General features: G+C 38.6%; 2 protein-coding genes across 3 annotated transcripts in view; both read left to right on the forward strand.

The window, feature by feature from the left end:
• TBC1D12 (TBC1 domain family member 12) overlaps positions 1–1,873 on the forward strand; it is a 44,983-nt gene extending 43,110 nt beyond the window's left edge. For both annotated transcript variants that reach the window (XM_084525682.1, XM_084525683.1), the window contains one exon: positions 194–1,873. In XM_084525682.1, coding sequence (XP_084381808.1) covers positions 194–262 — 69 coding nt within the window. In that variant the 3' untranslated portion in view covers positions 263–1,873. The remainder of the gene's footprint in view (positions 1–193) is intronic.
• A 163-nt stretch (positions 1,874–2,036) lies between these two features.
• On the forward strand, positions 2,037–16,663 carry NOC3L (NOC3 like DNA replication regulator). Its single transcript, XM_084524895.1, has 21 exons — positions 2,037–2,165; positions 2,885–3,092; positions 3,498–3,621; positions 5,171–5,328; positions 5,461–5,520; positions 6,612–6,742; positions 7,448–7,609; positions 8,282–8,375; positions 8,587–8,762; positions 8,969–9,097; positions 9,561–9,692; positions 10,049–10,129; positions 10,420–10,520; positions 10,958–11,030; positions 11,108–11,171; positions 11,261–11,332; positions 12,223–12,404; positions 12,639–12,767; positions 13,412–13,509; positions 14,364–14,448; positions 16,159–16,663. The coding sequence occupies exons 1-21, from the start codon at positions 2,157–2,159 to the stop codon at positions 16,276–16,278; spliced, it is 2,388 nt and encodes a 795-aa protein (XP_084381021.1). The 5' UTR covers positions 2,037–2,156; the 3' UTR covers positions 16,279–16,663.
• The last annotated feature ends 169 nt before the right edge of the window (positions 16,664–16,832 follow it).

Below are 16,832 nucleotides of genomic sequence, written 5' to 3' on the forward strand. Positions count from 1 at the left end.
TTTTCCTGATCATTTTTATTACGGTGTGTTTCCAAAGAGGGAGGAAAAACTTTTGAATTTAAGGATTAGAGGTAATTGACTTCATTTCCTAGTCTCATTTTAAAAATAAGTTTCCATGCTAATATTGTGGTGGTTAAAACTATTCTTTGTAAGACTAGCTTTTTTATATTCATTAAATAACTTGCATTTCCAGGTGTTTGCCTCACTGATGAAGGACAACAAAGAAGGGGACAAGAACCATAGCCCAGCACTGAAAAGCTAATCGTTGTAATGTTGAGGTCAACTGAAAATGTGGAAAACCACTTCATGACAGAGGAGTTTTCACATCATTTCTGTGTGGAAAACCACTGTAGAAAAGAGTGTGAAAAGTGAGAGGAAAAATGATACAGCTCTCAGTGGAGTAATGAACTGATGAAATCTTCACCCTTTTGCCAGTATTAGCTTATTTCATGGGAAGATTTGTTTTCATGCAGAATACTAAAACATGAAACTGAGAAGTGGGGGAGTTCATATTTAATACTTTAAAAGAATCAGCTCAATGCAATAAACATTTGTAATAACTTCTGTTGGTACTTAAAACAAAAAATTTTGAGGCATAACTTTTTTTACAAATACCACAAAGGCACTTTGGTCAGGGGGGAAGTGAGGGAAATGCTAAATCTTAAAGCCCCAAAACTGCTATCCAAACCAAATGCTTTGGCACAAATACCTCCAAAATTAACTACTTAAAAGTACTGAGGACCAAATAAGGTGGTTTGGTATATTTATGTGCAAGATGGTTAAAACTTGGGAAGGGGTATTGTCTTATTTGTGTTTTTTTTTTTTTTTTAAGTTGCAGCTTCATTCTTCAGTCTGGGCAAATGTAATTAACTCAGGAACTGTGGAAGTATTGTGCCCAAACCTGTTAGAGCAAAAATTGTGCATTTTAAACAGCGGTAAGATCAGGGCTACTATTTTCAGAGTGTATAGCTTTCAAAATGAGTGGTGTTAAGCATTTGTTCTGGTGTATTGGTTGTGCAGCTTCTTAAAAATGGAGTGGGTATTCTGTGAAAGGGTTTTGCCACCAGAAGTTTTATTTTGTTGAGCCATTTCCAACTATGATATATGTAATGGTAAACACTAGAAACTGACAAAGCTATTTGCAGACTTTGTATTGTCAAAGGAGCATCCACTTTTAACACTTCAGAATAATGCAGACAATAGTTTTTTGAAACTCTCTTGTTAGTGTGCAATACTGAAATCCCAAAAGCATATGGTTTAGTGATACTTAGTTCTTTAACATCTTTTTAGCTGTGAAAAATGTCATATTGTATGTGTCACAGCGGCTGTTTGCAACACTTCCTTTTCTCAAAGATACTGTACAACAACTTTTGATTGTAGGGGTTGGAAACCTAAAATGGATAGCACTGCAGGTGAGGAGCACTTGCACTCTTTTGGTCCATTTTTGCTAATATTTAATGTAAATAAATTCCTTATATGTGGGTTTTGTAATTGGTCCCTATGTGGAAATCAAGTTGCAATTACCATTTTATGTATTTTTAAGAGCAGGAGGCTTTTGGTTGTCTGGTGTTCAGAAGCAGAGTCTACATAATTGGGGTAAAGATTTAGTGTGGTGTAATTTACATTGCTATCTGGTTTAAAACTACATATATACTACTCATAACATTACACTTCGCAACTTAAATGTCAGATTTTTTCTTAACTTATGTATTCACTACTTTAATTGGATCCAATTTGTCTTATATTTTTGTGTTATCTTGTACAGTTTTCTTACTTTTCAAGTATAAATCTGTATATAACTGTAAATAGAAGGATCAAGCCTTCCTTTAAGACCACTAGTAACACTTCCTGTGTAAATAAAACTTACACCAGACGTGCGCCGTCGTTTTTTTTATTATCACAGGACTTTTATTATTACTACTTTATTATTATCTATTACCTTTGAGTAAGTGGAGCCTCCGTGCCGTATTTCCTCATGAAAAAAGGCGGCGGAGCTACCACGCGGCCCTGCCTCTCCTCACAGGGCCGGCATGAGCCGGGCCCGCGCGGCCTCCGCCGCCAGGGGACGCTGTGGCTGGGGCGCCGCGGGGAGGCCCCGCCTCGGCCCGAAGCTTCCGTTGCCCGTCGCCGGCATCGCACGCGCCGGGGCTGCCGCCATGAAGCCGGTAGGAGGCTGTGGGGCGGGATGGCGGGGCGGGGGCTGCTCCCCCCACCCCGGGGCGCTGAGGAGCTGTGGTGTGAAGCGGGGGGGGCAGCGCCGAATCTCAGCGGGGCTGCCCGGGCTGAGGCGCGGAGGGAGGGAAAAGCGGCTGAGCCCGGCGCGGGCCGCAGCCGAAAAGTCCTCGGTCGGAGCCCACGGACCGCGCCCCTCAGCGCTGCCCCTTCCCCGCCCTGAGGCTTTGGCGTGGGGCTACCTCCCTCTGGGCGCTGGGGCCGAGCCTGGTACGCGCGGTGCGGTGGCACCCGGGCGGGGCCCTGCGCTGCAGCGGGACGCTGGCCAGAGCTGCAGCCCCCTGACAGGAGCCCCGGGCCCGACTGCGCTGGAGAAAGGAGGCAGGGTGCTTGGGAGCAGAGCTGTGCCCGAGCAAGTTATTTACCGTGCTTGGAGCGTTCGTGTCTGCTTTGTGACTGAACGGGGGGTGGGCACGGGGCTTACGGGTTGTCAAAGACTGGTTCCATAAAACGTTCTTAACGCCTCTCTTACCGTAAATTTAATGCAGTTGAGGTAAATTTCGAGCTAAGCGATGATACCGTTTGAAAGAAACAACTTATTCAGCACTGGTAGAAGCACAGACTTAATGAGAGCAGAAGTAACAACGTTAAATTTCACACAGGCTGTGATGTGAGAGCGTCAGTTACATGTAGTTTTCTGTTTGTTTCCCAGAGAAAAAACACAAAGCGAGTCCCAAGCTTTCGGAAGTTACTGAGAACTAGTCAACTAAAACTTGACAACAAGTTAAAGAATAAGCAGTACAAGCAGCAGAGTACTGCTAAGAAGTATCGAAAAGAACAAAAGAAACTTAGGCAGGCTGTCAGAGATGCTGTCTGTAGAAAGCCTTTTCCATTGGAGGAATACAAGAAAAAACATGTTGGTAAGTGTTTGTTCAAATTTGTTTCTGCAAAGAAAAGGTGCAAGTGTTACCAGTAGTCTGCCGTTAGTCATTGTAAAATTATGTTTCAGGAAAATTATGCTTTATTTACTGTGCACAGTATGCTTGCTGTTTTTGTTTAAAGGAAAGAAAGGGAAGTTAAGGAAAATGTAGCTGTTGTGACAAGATCTGACAGTTGGAGATGGTAGAAATGTGTTTGCTCTAATCATTATGGAATGTCACAATAAAGGGGCAATTTTCTGGGGTAACGTGAATGTGCGCATGAAAGTTGAGGAGATCAAAGTTGAAGTAAGGTATAAAATGATCTCTCAGGTGTAGGCAGCATTCGGTTTTGAAGCGTGAATATATGTACAGGATCTGAGTTTGTACACATCATCTCTGAAATAGCTGAAAAACGGGAAGAAGAGGAAGATGATGCACTTCCATTGGACATGATGGATGAAGATGACTTGAAATTAATGGAAGACTTGGCTCAAAAAGCATCATTCTTAACCAGGGATATTTCTTCTACGTGAGTATTATTGTGATGTCTGCTTTTTTAGTAATTCAGCTCTGTTGGGTTAATATAGAATATAACACATTTATGAGGAGGTCACTTTCAGTCTGGTGTTCCTTTGCAGTTCTAGTGTTTCGTTTGTTGGTAAGTTCCGTGTTTGTGTAGCGATGTATATCAGTACATTTGCCTGCTCTGCCTGACCTTCAGGATGCTGTTTCTGCAGTGTTCATTCTTTTAAGGTCCCTGACTCCAAGACAGGTATCACGCCTCAAACTAAAAAAAAAATATATAATCTGTATACCAGGGCCCCAGTTCTCCTTGCTTGCTGCTGTAGTCCTTCATGGCAGAACTGCTCAGGGCTAAGTGTTCAGCGAGCTTCAGCTGTGCCAGGTTAGCTGCTCATGCAATGGAAAGTACAGTGGGAGAGAGGCAGATAAAACAGCGGTCTGGCGTATCTGAGAGGCTGTGCTGAGATTCTAATAGCTTCTGTTTTGTAATTCTTTGTTTTACTTAATCTTTTTCAGTTTGTTTGTTTTTTTTCTTCATATTTTAGGGCAGAAATTATGTTTCTGTTTAACTTTATCTGATTTGTCCACTGTTGCCATACTTAGAAGGGTCCCTTGAGTACCTTATGGCTACATGAATGTGAGCTGTGCCATCTCAAAAACCATCAGCTAGCAATAGGTTTTCCAAATGTCTGGTGTGACCCAGAATTTCCCTTGTTTTCTAACAAGCTGTGTTTTCTTTTATGTGGAACAGATCAGTCACAGGTGTAAAGTTGCTGTGCTCGTTGAGTAGGATTTGAGCACATTGGAAATGTTTGATCTGCACAGGGACAGCAAAGCAGAGCCTGGTGCTGACCTTACAATGCATGTGTAAGGTGGCCGTGTGATATAAAACTACTTTGGATACAAGTGATTTTACTTCCTGAAGCCTACCAGTCTCTGGAATGCAGGGCTTTAAGAGTCCTTCACAGCTCCATAGTTGAAAACACTGCCTCTAAAAAGACCAAAAGCACTGTTCCTATTAAAAATGACTAGTTGACTCCCTTCGAGAATGTGATTTGTAATCCCTGGCTTTTAGCTTATGAATAAGATAAACAGATAACACACTTCATAGGTGTATGTGCACTATAAGAGGTTACAACTTTTAATTAATTTTTGTAAATCCAAAATCAACGTGAGCATTTTGCGTGTGTGTGTTTATACTCGTGCAAATGTTCCAATATTCACCAAGTAAGTTTGTTGACTTGCTAGATTAAATAAATCTCATTTTGTCTTTGCTCATCTCACATTTTAATTTTCTCTATAAAAAAGGGTAGGAAGTACTGTATTGTCTTGAATTCAAAGATTCTATGTAAATCCATATTGACATCATTTGATTGAGTGGTGACAGGTGCTGCCAGACTGAACACACTTGAACATTCCACTTGATATTGATTCCAGTATGATCAGCCATTATTTGTTCTTCTAGGTCTGGACACCTAATTCAGCTTGTATACTGTCATACATGCTTCATCTCTAGTTAGATGGTTAAGTGACTTAATTTACCTTGTATTTTCCAGTGAACCTGTTCACATCAAGAAACGAAAACACGAAAGTGTGATTGAAAAATACGAGAAGATGCCAAGACGCATGAAGACAGAACCAGAAAAAGAACTTATCCATCTTCTCCCCATCAAAGACAAAGGTGGCATTATTCCCCAAACCATGGAAAAGCCAGGTAAGAGTTGGGTTTTAGAATCAGTATTTACAAAATATTCAAAATATTTATTGCAAAAATCAAAATATTTATTTTTTTCAGAATTCCCCAGTGTTTATCACATGCTTGACCATAGACACTCTGTTTTTGCAGTTCTCAATGTTGAAGAAGATGAAGAAGAAGAAGATGCAGAAGAAACAGAGGTAGCAGAGGGTAATAAAGCATCATATTTATTTATATATTTTTTTGCCAGATCACTGCCAGTCCATTGCTGTTCCCAAAGGAAGTTTGTAATTTAAATGAATTTTGTTTAGGGTGTTTTTGAATATATTAATTACCATGCTACCCCCAAAGCATAACAGCAAGACAGAGTTTGCTTTCTTACCTGCTAGGATCCCAGGACCTGAGGGAACAGTTCTCTACAGCTGGCTTCAGAACTGCCCTTCCTTTAAGATTATTTTGATTTTCATGTGGAACTAGTATCATTATTTTATTAGATAATTGTATAATATTTAGCGATGTAATTATACAGTATAACATTTGTTATAATACAACGTTAACATAAAGTTCTTTGTATTAGTTGTGTCATCTTAGCTAGTGAGAAAGGAAATTTTAGTCCTAAGAAATATATGCTGTGGTTCTGGTTTGGTTATTTTGAGATAATTGTGAAATGCAGTTCAGGACATGAACTCGCGTAGGTTTTTGAAAATACATTGTCTTGGATATTTTTTTATTTAACATGAAACATCAAGATAGCAGGAGATTTAGATTTTGGGTTGCAGTTTGCTATCCAGTTAATGGTCATATTCAAATAACAGTTCTGGAGCTGTTTCTGGGTTGTTATTCTTTAAAGGTAATGTGAAGTTGAGAAAGGACATGGTGATAGCAAACTAATACTCAGAAAATGCATATATCAATTGTATTTTTAAAAGAAAAAGTGAGTGGTGAAAAATTTACTCCAGATTGCAGGGCACTGCAGTTTCTTGGCAGAGTTGCAATCGTATGCTGAGTTTATGTGTTATCATTGTACTTGGGGAATAATATTTACAGATTCAAAAAGATTTGGTCCATTTCTTTTTGCATGCATAAGGTTGAGAAGTGGAGGAAGAATTAAGCTCTGGGTTACTACATGCTCTAGCAGAGTCATTCTTAAAACTGCTTTTCCCATGGAACTGCATGTGGTATTGTTGCATGGGGGTTATAGCCCCTCTGAAGTACAGTGTCTGGAACTGTAGTTTGCAATATGGTGTTTGTTAGTGGCTTCCCCAGTGACCCTTCTTTTTAACTCATACATATTGTGATAGACTTCAGAGAAGAACCCCTGCCTGTTCTCACTCCTGAGGAAATGGCTGCTCAAAGGAAAAGAAAGCTGCAGGAAAGGAAGATGCACATTGCTGCCTTAGCATCTGCCATTCTCTCTGATCCAGACAACAATGTAGGTAGCTCTTATTTAACATGCACGTCTGTATGCCTGTGTTGTGCAGTAAGTCAATATATAAAGATCAAAAGTGACCAAGTAATAGTGAAAGTGGAAAAATACATCAGTATAAGGAGGGAAAATCTCAGTGTTGCATTGCTCACGAAGGACTGCAAACAGTGAAAGTGTTGGTATAGTTTGGTACAAAGGATTTAAATCAAGTGAAGGTCTGGATAACTGTATTTGCTCTGTTCAGGAGCATCTATCCTAAATACTAGTGGGCATCAGTTTAATAATACTAGTGGTTATAGGTTTAATAATGTCTGTGGTATTTCCTATCCAAACTGTTGTTCCTTAAGCATAACCCCTATTACAGCTCAGATTTCGGGGTCGTATATAGAAGGTTTTCAGTGTCTCAGAATATGCAAATTAAAAAAAAAAATGCTATAATTATATTTAAGTTTGTAATGGTATGAAAGTTTGAAATTCTCAAACTACTGCATTCCCAGATTATCCACTTTAACGTGTTATCTAGCATTTCTTGGTTCCTTATGCAGTGCTAAATAGAGTCTGAGTAGCTACTCAGTTAATTGCTTTTCTTCTTCTAGTGTTTAAAAATGAGGCACGTTTCCTGTGGCAAGCTTGCTGAAGTGTACATTGTACTTGTTAATTGGTTTAAAGGGTGATTTCCAGCTGATTTCATCAGCCTCTTTTTTAAATCAGATTAAAAAGTTGAAGGAATTGCGTGCCATGCTGATGGAACAGGATCCTAACGTGGCTGTGATTGTTCGGAAGTTGGTCATGGTTTCTCTGATGGAGATATTCAAAGATATTGTGCCTTCTTACAGAATTCGGCCTCTGACTGAAGCAGAAAAGGCTACTAAGGTGAAATACCAAGTTTTTCTATCTTTTTTAGGGTTTTTAGCAAAAGGTAACAAATACACAAGTACGTAAGGGAATTATGAAACTGTGACATTTCTGGGGTGTTTGTTTTGAACCTTTAATTCTTACAGACCTCCTCTGATAACCAGGTGACATTCTGATGGTAATGGAGGAAAATAATATTATACATTTAGTATACCAAACCTGGATGACTTTGATCATAATAAACCTTTTGTGTCACACTGAGAGAGCTGGAAAAAAGTGAATTAGACAGCATTGTCACCTCGCTGGCACAGATTTCTGTGAAATGCGTTCGTAATTTGCTGAACAAATTCAGAATAACTTGTTTTCTGGTGCTTGTTTGTAAGTAGTTTTTTAGGTGTTTTGAATATAGGCAGTGTGGTTTAGTCATGGCTCTAAAATAACATCTTGTTCCAAATTTCACTTTAGTCCCTGTAAATGAAATAATCCTAGTTGGAAAAGGCCCTCTGAGCACAAGAATATATACAGAAATATTTTATTTTTAATACATTTCCAGTAATGCCTGTACCTAAGAAGAAAAGAGCTTCTTAGATATTTGATATATATATATATATTTTTTTTTTTTTAATGCACCACTGGCTAATTTCAGTCTTCAGCTCTCCAAACAAAATTTCGCTTCTGTTATGTTTACAGGTTAAAAAAGAAACTCAGAAACTGAGAGAGTTTGAAGAAGGCCTTGTAAGCCAGTATAAATTTTACTTGGAAAATCTGGAACAAACTATTAAAGGTACAGTCGAGACTTCCTGTTTTTTGAAGTAAATGCAAAATTTTTTTCAGCATCAGAGTTTACCTCCTCTGACTGAATCAAACCACACCTGTCTTCCATGCAAGTAGTATTTTACATAATTGTAAAAATGCCTTCAGTAACAAAAAATTTGAATATGTAGAAGATCCCCTACGTTTTGAACAGTAATTACTAAAAATGTTGTTTTGTGCAGATTGGAAACAAAGGAAGTTGAAGAAAAGCAATGTCATCTCATTAAAAGCATATAAAGGTTTAGCAGAGATTGCAGTGAAGTGTCTATGTGAGCTGCTCGTGGCCTTACCCCACTTCAACTTCCACAATAACATCATTGTTCTCATTGTACCACTGATGAATGATACATCAAAAACGGTAAGTGATTTTCTGACTAGGAGAAGAGTTCTTGTTTTGCTTGAAAAAATAATTTATTTCTGAGCTTTATTCCACATCTTGTGGCCACATTTTTTCACTGTTTTTACAGGCTGCATCCACTTTCTGATTAGCAAATAGCATCAGTATTATCAGTTACCTGTTGTCGTGGATTTGACTTAATAGAAAAATTTGAATTGACCTTTCAGATTTCTGAATTGTGCTGTGAGGCAGTTCAGAAGCTTTTTAAACAAGACAAGTTGGGCAGTGCTTCACTCGGTGTGGTTAAGGTCATTTCTGGCCTTGTGAAGGGTAGAAGTTACAACGTCAGACCTGAGGTAAGAGTCCTTATGTTGTACTCCACAATTTTCTTCTGTCGGTGGTTTAAAAAATATCTGAAAGTTAGAAGTAGTGCAGCTGCTGGCTATGGACAAGCAGAATTTTGTCATTCTGCCAGAACACAGAGGAAGATTAGGAATGGTCTGAGCCAGAAGGGGTTAGAGAGATATGGGGCAGGGGAAAAAACACTGGGAGGAAAAGAGCAGATCCCAGCAGAGACATGGATTAAATCAAGCAGGAAGACTTGAAGAGTGAGGCAAGTGAAGGAATGGATAGAAGTTAACATTGCTGGGGAAGGAACTGGGAACAGAGATGAGTGATACAGATGGGAAGGAATATGAGGGGTGTAAACAGAAGAATCTGTGACTAGCGAAGCACACAAGCTAGTATGGAATTCAGAATTTCTTCTCCATTCCTTTGTTGTGGGTTACTTTTCATTTTATTTTTATTTTTTTACCATAGGTGTTAAAAGTTTTCCTTCACTTAAGAATTAAGGAAGTAGAATTAAAGAAAGATTCTGAAGACATTGCACCAAAGAAAAAGTTTATGACTTTCAAAGAGAAAAGAAAAAATCTTTCAAGAATGCAGAGAAAGGTATGACTTGTGCTTCCTAATGCTCTACTTCAGTGGCTTTATGTAGGAAATTGTTCTAACAATTGTACTTCTGTTGCTGTTGTTAACTCTCAGCATCAGTGATTAGTGTTTGCATTACACTGGAAACATTTACAAGGTTTTTTGTTCTCTTCCTTGTGTTGATTGTCTTTGGGGCATTGGTGGTGAAGGAATAAACCTAAGTTGGTTACCCTGTAACATCACAGGATGACTGAAGTGCTCACCAAGCACGGAAGATTTGGTTACTGGGTATCTTTGGAACCTGAAAATCAAGGCTGGTTGGAAACATTTCGTCTGCTGGAATATTTGTTTACTTAAAATTAACTTTATGTTTTCAGTGGAAAAAAGCAGAAGAGAAGCTGGAAAGAGAACTTTTGGAAGCAGAAGCTTCAGAAAGTAAAGAGAAGAAACTGAAGCTGGTAAGTAGTTTGAAATTACTTTCCAATTTTTGCAAAGTAGGATCTCCTAATCCCTTTGTAACCAAGTCTCCCCTCCATCCCAGACTGTCAGCATTCCACACCTCTAGATGATGTTGGCAGCTCACAGACATTTAGCCTGTGCCAGAAGTCAAGATTTTAGCAAGCAGAGCCTTTTCAGTGTACCCAGGAACAGAGTACAATAGTACTATGTGCATTTTCAGTGGAATTTTAAGTGACTAGAAATGTCTGTTTTTCATGACTACTTATTTATTTTGTTTTCTTCCCTTCAGCACACAGAAACCTTGAATGTTGTATTTCTAACATACTTTAGAATCTTAAAGAAAGCTCAGAAGTCTCCACTTTTGCCAGCTGTCCTAGAAGGTCTTGCAAAGTAAGAGCTAAATTCAACTTTTTGTATTTGTTAGAAAAGGCATAAGGTGCTTAAAGGACTTGTGACTCTCCTAAGCAGTGAGAGAAGACTGTCTCTGTTGAATTTGAATTCTATGCTGAACTCAACCTCTTCTAAAAACATTTCAATGTGATGTGAAATTGCCACAACAACACTGATGTGATGCAAACCCAGCAGGGTAGGATGTGATTACCTCATTTTGTCTGATTACTTCCTGAAGAACCTGAGCATGTCTCTAGTGCTATCGAGGAGCTGTGATTAGCAGTTGGGGGCTGAATTGTCTGTGTATGGGAAGACAACAGATGTTCAGGATTTGATTTAGCTCTGCTTTTAAGGTGTGGATTTTAGCAATTCAAAATGCTTTGAGATTAGTTTGCAGGCAATATCTCTAGCTTAAAAATAAATCTCTTTGATTAAAGGTTTGCCCACCTCATAAATGTGGAGTTTTTTGATGACCTGTTGATTGTTCTTCATTCTCTCATTGCATCTGGGGTAAGTAGAGTTTTGTTGTCTTAAAGTTTTCTTAAAATTAGCTTCTTTTGTGTACTGAATCAGTTTTTTATTCTTAGGACTTAAGCTATCGGGACAGTCTTCATTGCGTTCTCAGTGCTTTTCATATACTCTCTGGTCAAGGTAAGAGATCTTTTAAAAAAAACAAATACTTCAGTTTAATATCATCTGATAAATTGAGTGAACATTTTTATTTGGGATTATGTTGATAGGTGATGTTCTTAATATTGATCCGATGAAATTCTACACACATCTTTACAAGACGCTGTTCAGCCTACATGCAGGTAACTCCTGATTATTACTTGTGTCATCTAACTACATAATGTTTATTCTGCTTGTTTGGTGTTATAACCTTAATATGATGTTAACAAACTACAGTTATTTTAAGATATCCGAGTTCTGAAAAGGGTGCAGTCTTTTTTAACTTAGTTTTTCTCAAGTCGCACATTGTGCTATTGCAATAGAAATACCAGGATTATTATTGCAATACATGTTAACAGGTTCTAACTATGTCATTTCATTAGTGAATGCCGAGTATGGGATCTTGGATAAGCATTTGTCCTGTCCTTATCTTAAGTTTTTTTCTCTTAATAGAGAAAAATCTCTTAATTTTTCAACATTTAAAAATATTTTTTAATTTAGACTCTGTTTTCTAAAATCTTATTTTATATTTCTGATTTTCTAATTTTATAATTAACCTAAAATTTCTAATCATTCTGAGGCTGAATAGTTATGAAAAAAGTTACTCATAAAGTTTGGAATTCATATTTTAATGAGCTTCATGAGTTGGTATTGACTGAGGATGAAGGATTGAGGAAAAAAATTGTACTGTTCTGGATGGGCAAAAGTGTACATCTGTCACTATTTAACAGTTTATAAAAGATGATGCAAAGAGTGCATGTAAGGTTAAAACACTAACTGCTATTTAGACTTTTTGATGGAATAAGTATTTTCTTAGACAGGAGCACAGAAGCAATGATACATTTTTTCTGTTCAAAGCTGTTTTTACCAAAAAGGAATGAGTGTTCATGCCTGTATCACATTAGTGCTGTGTTAGAACCTTTTGGACTTCCATGCTATTTCTCAGGTTCTGGTGTACAGTCAGTAGCAGAGTATCTAGTTTTATGTTCCTTGACATGATTATTCACTCCTTGTATGAAATTCTGCTTTTCAGGCACTACCAACGATGACATAAAGATTGTGCTCCAGTGCCTGGATGTCATGCTTGCAAAGCGGAGAAAGCAAGTTTCCCAGCAGCGAGCTCTCGCTTTCCTAAAGCGACTTTCCACACTTGCTCTTCATGTACTTCCAAACTGCAGTGTTGGGATCTTGGCAACAAACAGGGTATTAATGCAAGTAAGTTTTAGTTGGTGGATTTTTTTAGCTTACTGGTTGTAGGCTATTTTTTGACAAATTGATTTTATGCAAAATATTTTGAAGCATCTTAAGCAAGAATGATGAAGACAGAGCATCCTTAAATATGTGTTCTTAAAGGCTGAATAACGTGGAATGAATCCTGGACTTCAGTTAACTGTGTGTTATAGTTGGATGTGTAGTATCAGCAACTCAGTCCATTTCTTTGTGTTCTAGACATTCCCAAAGATGGACCTCTTACTAGACAACGAATCTCAAGGCAGTGGAGTTTATCTCCCAGAACTTGATGAACCAGAGCATTGCAACGCCCAGAACACAGCTCTGTGGGAGCTGCATTTACTACAGGTTAGTGAGTAGCTGCATGATTTGGGAATGTGAGCAGTAAATACCTTCTAACAAATAGAGAACAGAACTCTTCAGGCTTATCAATCAAATCTGGCCCACGTGAACCTATTCCCTACAGAGAGGAACTGCAGCACCGTAGTGTAGGGAAGGAACAAACTCAAAAGAGGGTGGTACACATCACCCGTGGATTTAGTCTGACGCAGTACCACACTGGGTCTTACAGCAGGTTGCCCACTAAGACTCCTTTGGAAGCTTTTTCAATCTGTTAAGTTCCCAGGTGATCTAGCCTTCCTAGTTGCTCTAGCAGGGAGCAGCTTACACCTCAGTCTGTCAATCCAGGCAGCGTTTAGGGTCTGGGGTTCAGGGAGGGTTTCCTCTGCCCTTTCTCCTGCCTACTCAGAGGAGTTATATTAACTGTAGATAATTTTGCTCACAGCATGACAGCTACTAGTGAATAAATATATGACTTAAGAGTTCTTATTCACTTAACCTTAGAAACTGACTGATTTTGGGGTGCTCAGTTTCTCTATCTAAAACAGGAAAGCCTCACATCTTACTGGAATCAAAATAAATGGGAGAATGCGTGGGTAGATACATTACCCCTTATCCCTCACTCATCTGCCTCCTTCCTTCCTTTCTTTCAGAGGCACTATCATCCAACAGTGCAGAAATTTGCAGCTCACCTTGCTGTTGGAGCTCCAGATGAAGGCTCAAGAGCTCTTCCGCTTGATTTGAGCCGAAGGTGAGCTATCAAAGGGTTCCCATCCCTGGAAGCATTTAAGGTCAGGCTGGATGGGGCTTCGGGCAATCTGGTCTGGTGGGAGGTTTCCCTGCCCATTGCAGGGGCGTTGGAATTAGATGATCTTTAAGGTCCCTTCCAACACAAACCATTCTGTGATTCTGTGATTCTGTTTGTAAAAATAGTGTCCTAGCAAATAGTGTGAGCAAAGTAGTTGCTCACACTGTATTAAAGGAACACCTAAGCTAATTACCCATAAAATTAAAAGGTTCTGTTCTTCAGAACTCACTTTCTTTATTCTTCTGCTAGCACAGAAAATCATCTGCTTTTTTTTTTTGTATACATATTCTAATCTTTGGTTTTTAAATATCTTTTGAAGCTTGTTTCCAGGCTGTGACGGGAGTAAAAAATCTCAAAGTGCAGTATGCTTTCTTCCCATGGTGCAAAATATCTGGATTTTTTTTTTGGACTTTTCAAAAGTGTTCCATGTCCCTTGAACCAAAGTACACATTTTGCAAATAAAGCATTGCTTGGTATGGGTTCCATGAGTCCACACCTCGTTATGTTAAGAACTAACTTTTGTTTTGAACCTGGTACCAGCATGCATCATTTAATGGCTCTTGGTTCTTGCTCTGGGAAATGACATATTTGTGACATATTTTACTTACCCTGTTTCACAGGGGTTGGCTTCGATTTGTTTCCAATTGATGTTCATTACTCTGAGGAGTTCACTTAAAGCAAGGCAGAACGGTATGAATGGTACAGGGGGACAAGCTGCTCTTGGTTTTGGTGGTATAGTATTTGCAAGTGTATCTAACAACATTTTTCTTTCCCTGTGGAAACTGATTTTGCTATAGGCCTGCTACAGAACTTTTTGAGGCATACAGTATAAAAGGAATGAACTTCAATCCTCCTGTTCCATCAGTAACACCCAGAAGAAAGGTACTGTCTATCCATGTCCTTTTTTTTGACCATGAGATGTACCAATACAATGAGTATTTGCAGGTTCTTTATGTGGTGCCCAGGCATTAAGCGCTCTCAGTTTGGCTTTCTGGTTTGTGTACTTTCTCAGTCAAGTATTTTTTAACATAAGATAGAACTGACTACAAAATAAGGAATAAAAGCTGTATGAATAGATCCATCTCCTGTAGCATCAGCTAACATAGCAAGATGCATGTGGTATCTGTTTTACTTCACTTTTGCACTTTGCAGTGGTTCCTTGTAGGTTTCTTGTCTGTTTCTGTACCAATAAATAAATGTTTGTTTAAAAAGCAGCAATAAAAAAAAATCAATAGCTGCCTCCCCAGTGTTGATAGTTGGCAGGACAGCTGGATTCTCAGAGCCTTTGATGCAGTACGTAGGACAATGATCCTTGTCAGTGTCAGTGTGTAGCTTTTTAAGTGCAAATTTGAACAAAGAGCTAATGTATGAAGAAGAGAAAGGGTGAACGCTTTTTAGATCTTCGGCATGTGTTCCACATGCCAACCTCCATTAAATGTTCAGTGAGCAGTGTGTCCTCTAACAAGAGGTAACTAATTCTCTTTCTTCCTAATGAAAACATTATAACCCATTAACCTTGGTGGTGTCTCCACTTTTTAACTCAGTAATGTCAGCCTTCAGCACATTTTTTTTTTCAATTTTAGAGAAGCAACTTCTGAAAATTTAGCTGCATGTAGTTATTCTGTCCTTTTATAATGACTTCTTGATACGTCTGTCCTGTTAGGACAGCAGCAGTTCTGATAGAACAAGGCTGGGACATCAGATAGGAAAGAGATTGGGTAGGACTTGAGTAAGGAAATATGTAAGCTCTTTATGGAGGCAGAAACAAAGGAAGAAAATAACAGAGAGAGCAAGCTGAGTTAGATGGTTATAATGGTTATGCCTGGGAAATTGGTTTGTGTTGCTTTAGTTTGAGTCAAACACTTTAACAAACTTTGGCAGTAACTTAAGTTTTACCCTGTCTGTCCTGCAGATTTTTCTGTCTTACTGCTCTTGTCTGTCAGCACCTCCCCCCTGCTGACAGAAGCTCTAAATTGGAGTTTTCTTTCCCTGTGTACTGCTAAAGAGGGGATCTCATTTGTCCTCAAGTGCATGAACTACTTGGCTATGTGAGTGTTAAAACTTTAACAGGGAGCTATAAATCATGTGCATGACCTTCCTCATCTGAGCACCAGGGAAGTGTGGAGGTTTCCAGGTCTGGCTTCAGCTGGAAGGAGTCTCCTGAGGCAGCAGGGCCAGGCCATTCCTTTCTCAGATTCTCAGTCTACTGCTTGCATTATTGCTTTAACTCGTCTTTCAGTCAGAGATGCTTTATTTATTTTTGTAAGGTGTGTTGAACAGGAGCAGTGTATAAGCTTGTTCAAAGCTATGTGTAATAGGTATTATTCTAGAAACCAGTTTACAACAAAACAGAACAAAAAAATCTTCACCAAAACCATGAGTATCTGAAGGACTGCAGGATATAAGACTTCTTTGCCATCAAAGTGAAACTTACCAGCAGGCCAGACCTCACTCAGTAGGCAGATAGTTCCACAGGTGTGGTCTAGGAGATAACCAGGGGCATGGAAGAGAAATAGGACTGATAATTAAAGATACCCATTGAAAACATTATACTGGCCTTGTTTATTAATGTAACTAATCTGTAATTTTCAGGATACATTCTCAAAAAAGGAATCATTTCTAAGTGAAGAGCTTCAACAACGCATCAGCAAGACTGTTATTCACGAAAATTTGGATTTTGCTAAACACTTAAAGGAATCATCGTTGTCATAAATGGATCTATCAATCATGTTCAGTTGGCTTCTTAACTATGGAGAAGGATTGGTTGAAAGAAATTTCCACTCATCTTAAAATGATTTTAAGTAGGCTTTTGTTTGAGTATACAAGAAAACAAAAAATAGTGGCAGTTTTTACAGTTACGAGGCCTTTCCAGGTAACCATCTAGCGTGTGTTCTCAGGGCTTGGGAACCACAATGAATAGTCGCATCAGTAATTAAAAAAAGATACAAAACCAAGTCATTTTAAAATCGTCTGAAACCATGCATTATAGTATTTTTGTTTATAAACTTTCTATTTTTTTGTAGTAGAGTGTACATCTGTGTTTCTGAGAAAACATGGAGTTATGTTAATAAATAAATATTTTGGAAATTTTAACGTACTATTGAGTTCTTTGATGTTTAAGATACCTGCAGATTTGGAATATGTGTTGCCTTTTTTTCTGTTTCTTTCGATGTCTCCTAACCCTTTTTCATGTCTTGAAATTATTTTGCCTCTGGTGTTTGTTTTGTTTTGTTGTTTTTTTTTGTTTTCCACTGAAACCTCAGTAT

This window comes from Aythya ferina (assembly GCF_964211825.1).
Source record: "Aythya ferina genome assembly, chromosome: 7".
NCBI classification, from domain to species: domain Eukaryota; kingdom Metazoa; phylum Chordata; class Aves; order Anseriformes; family Anatidae; genus Aythya; species Aythya ferina.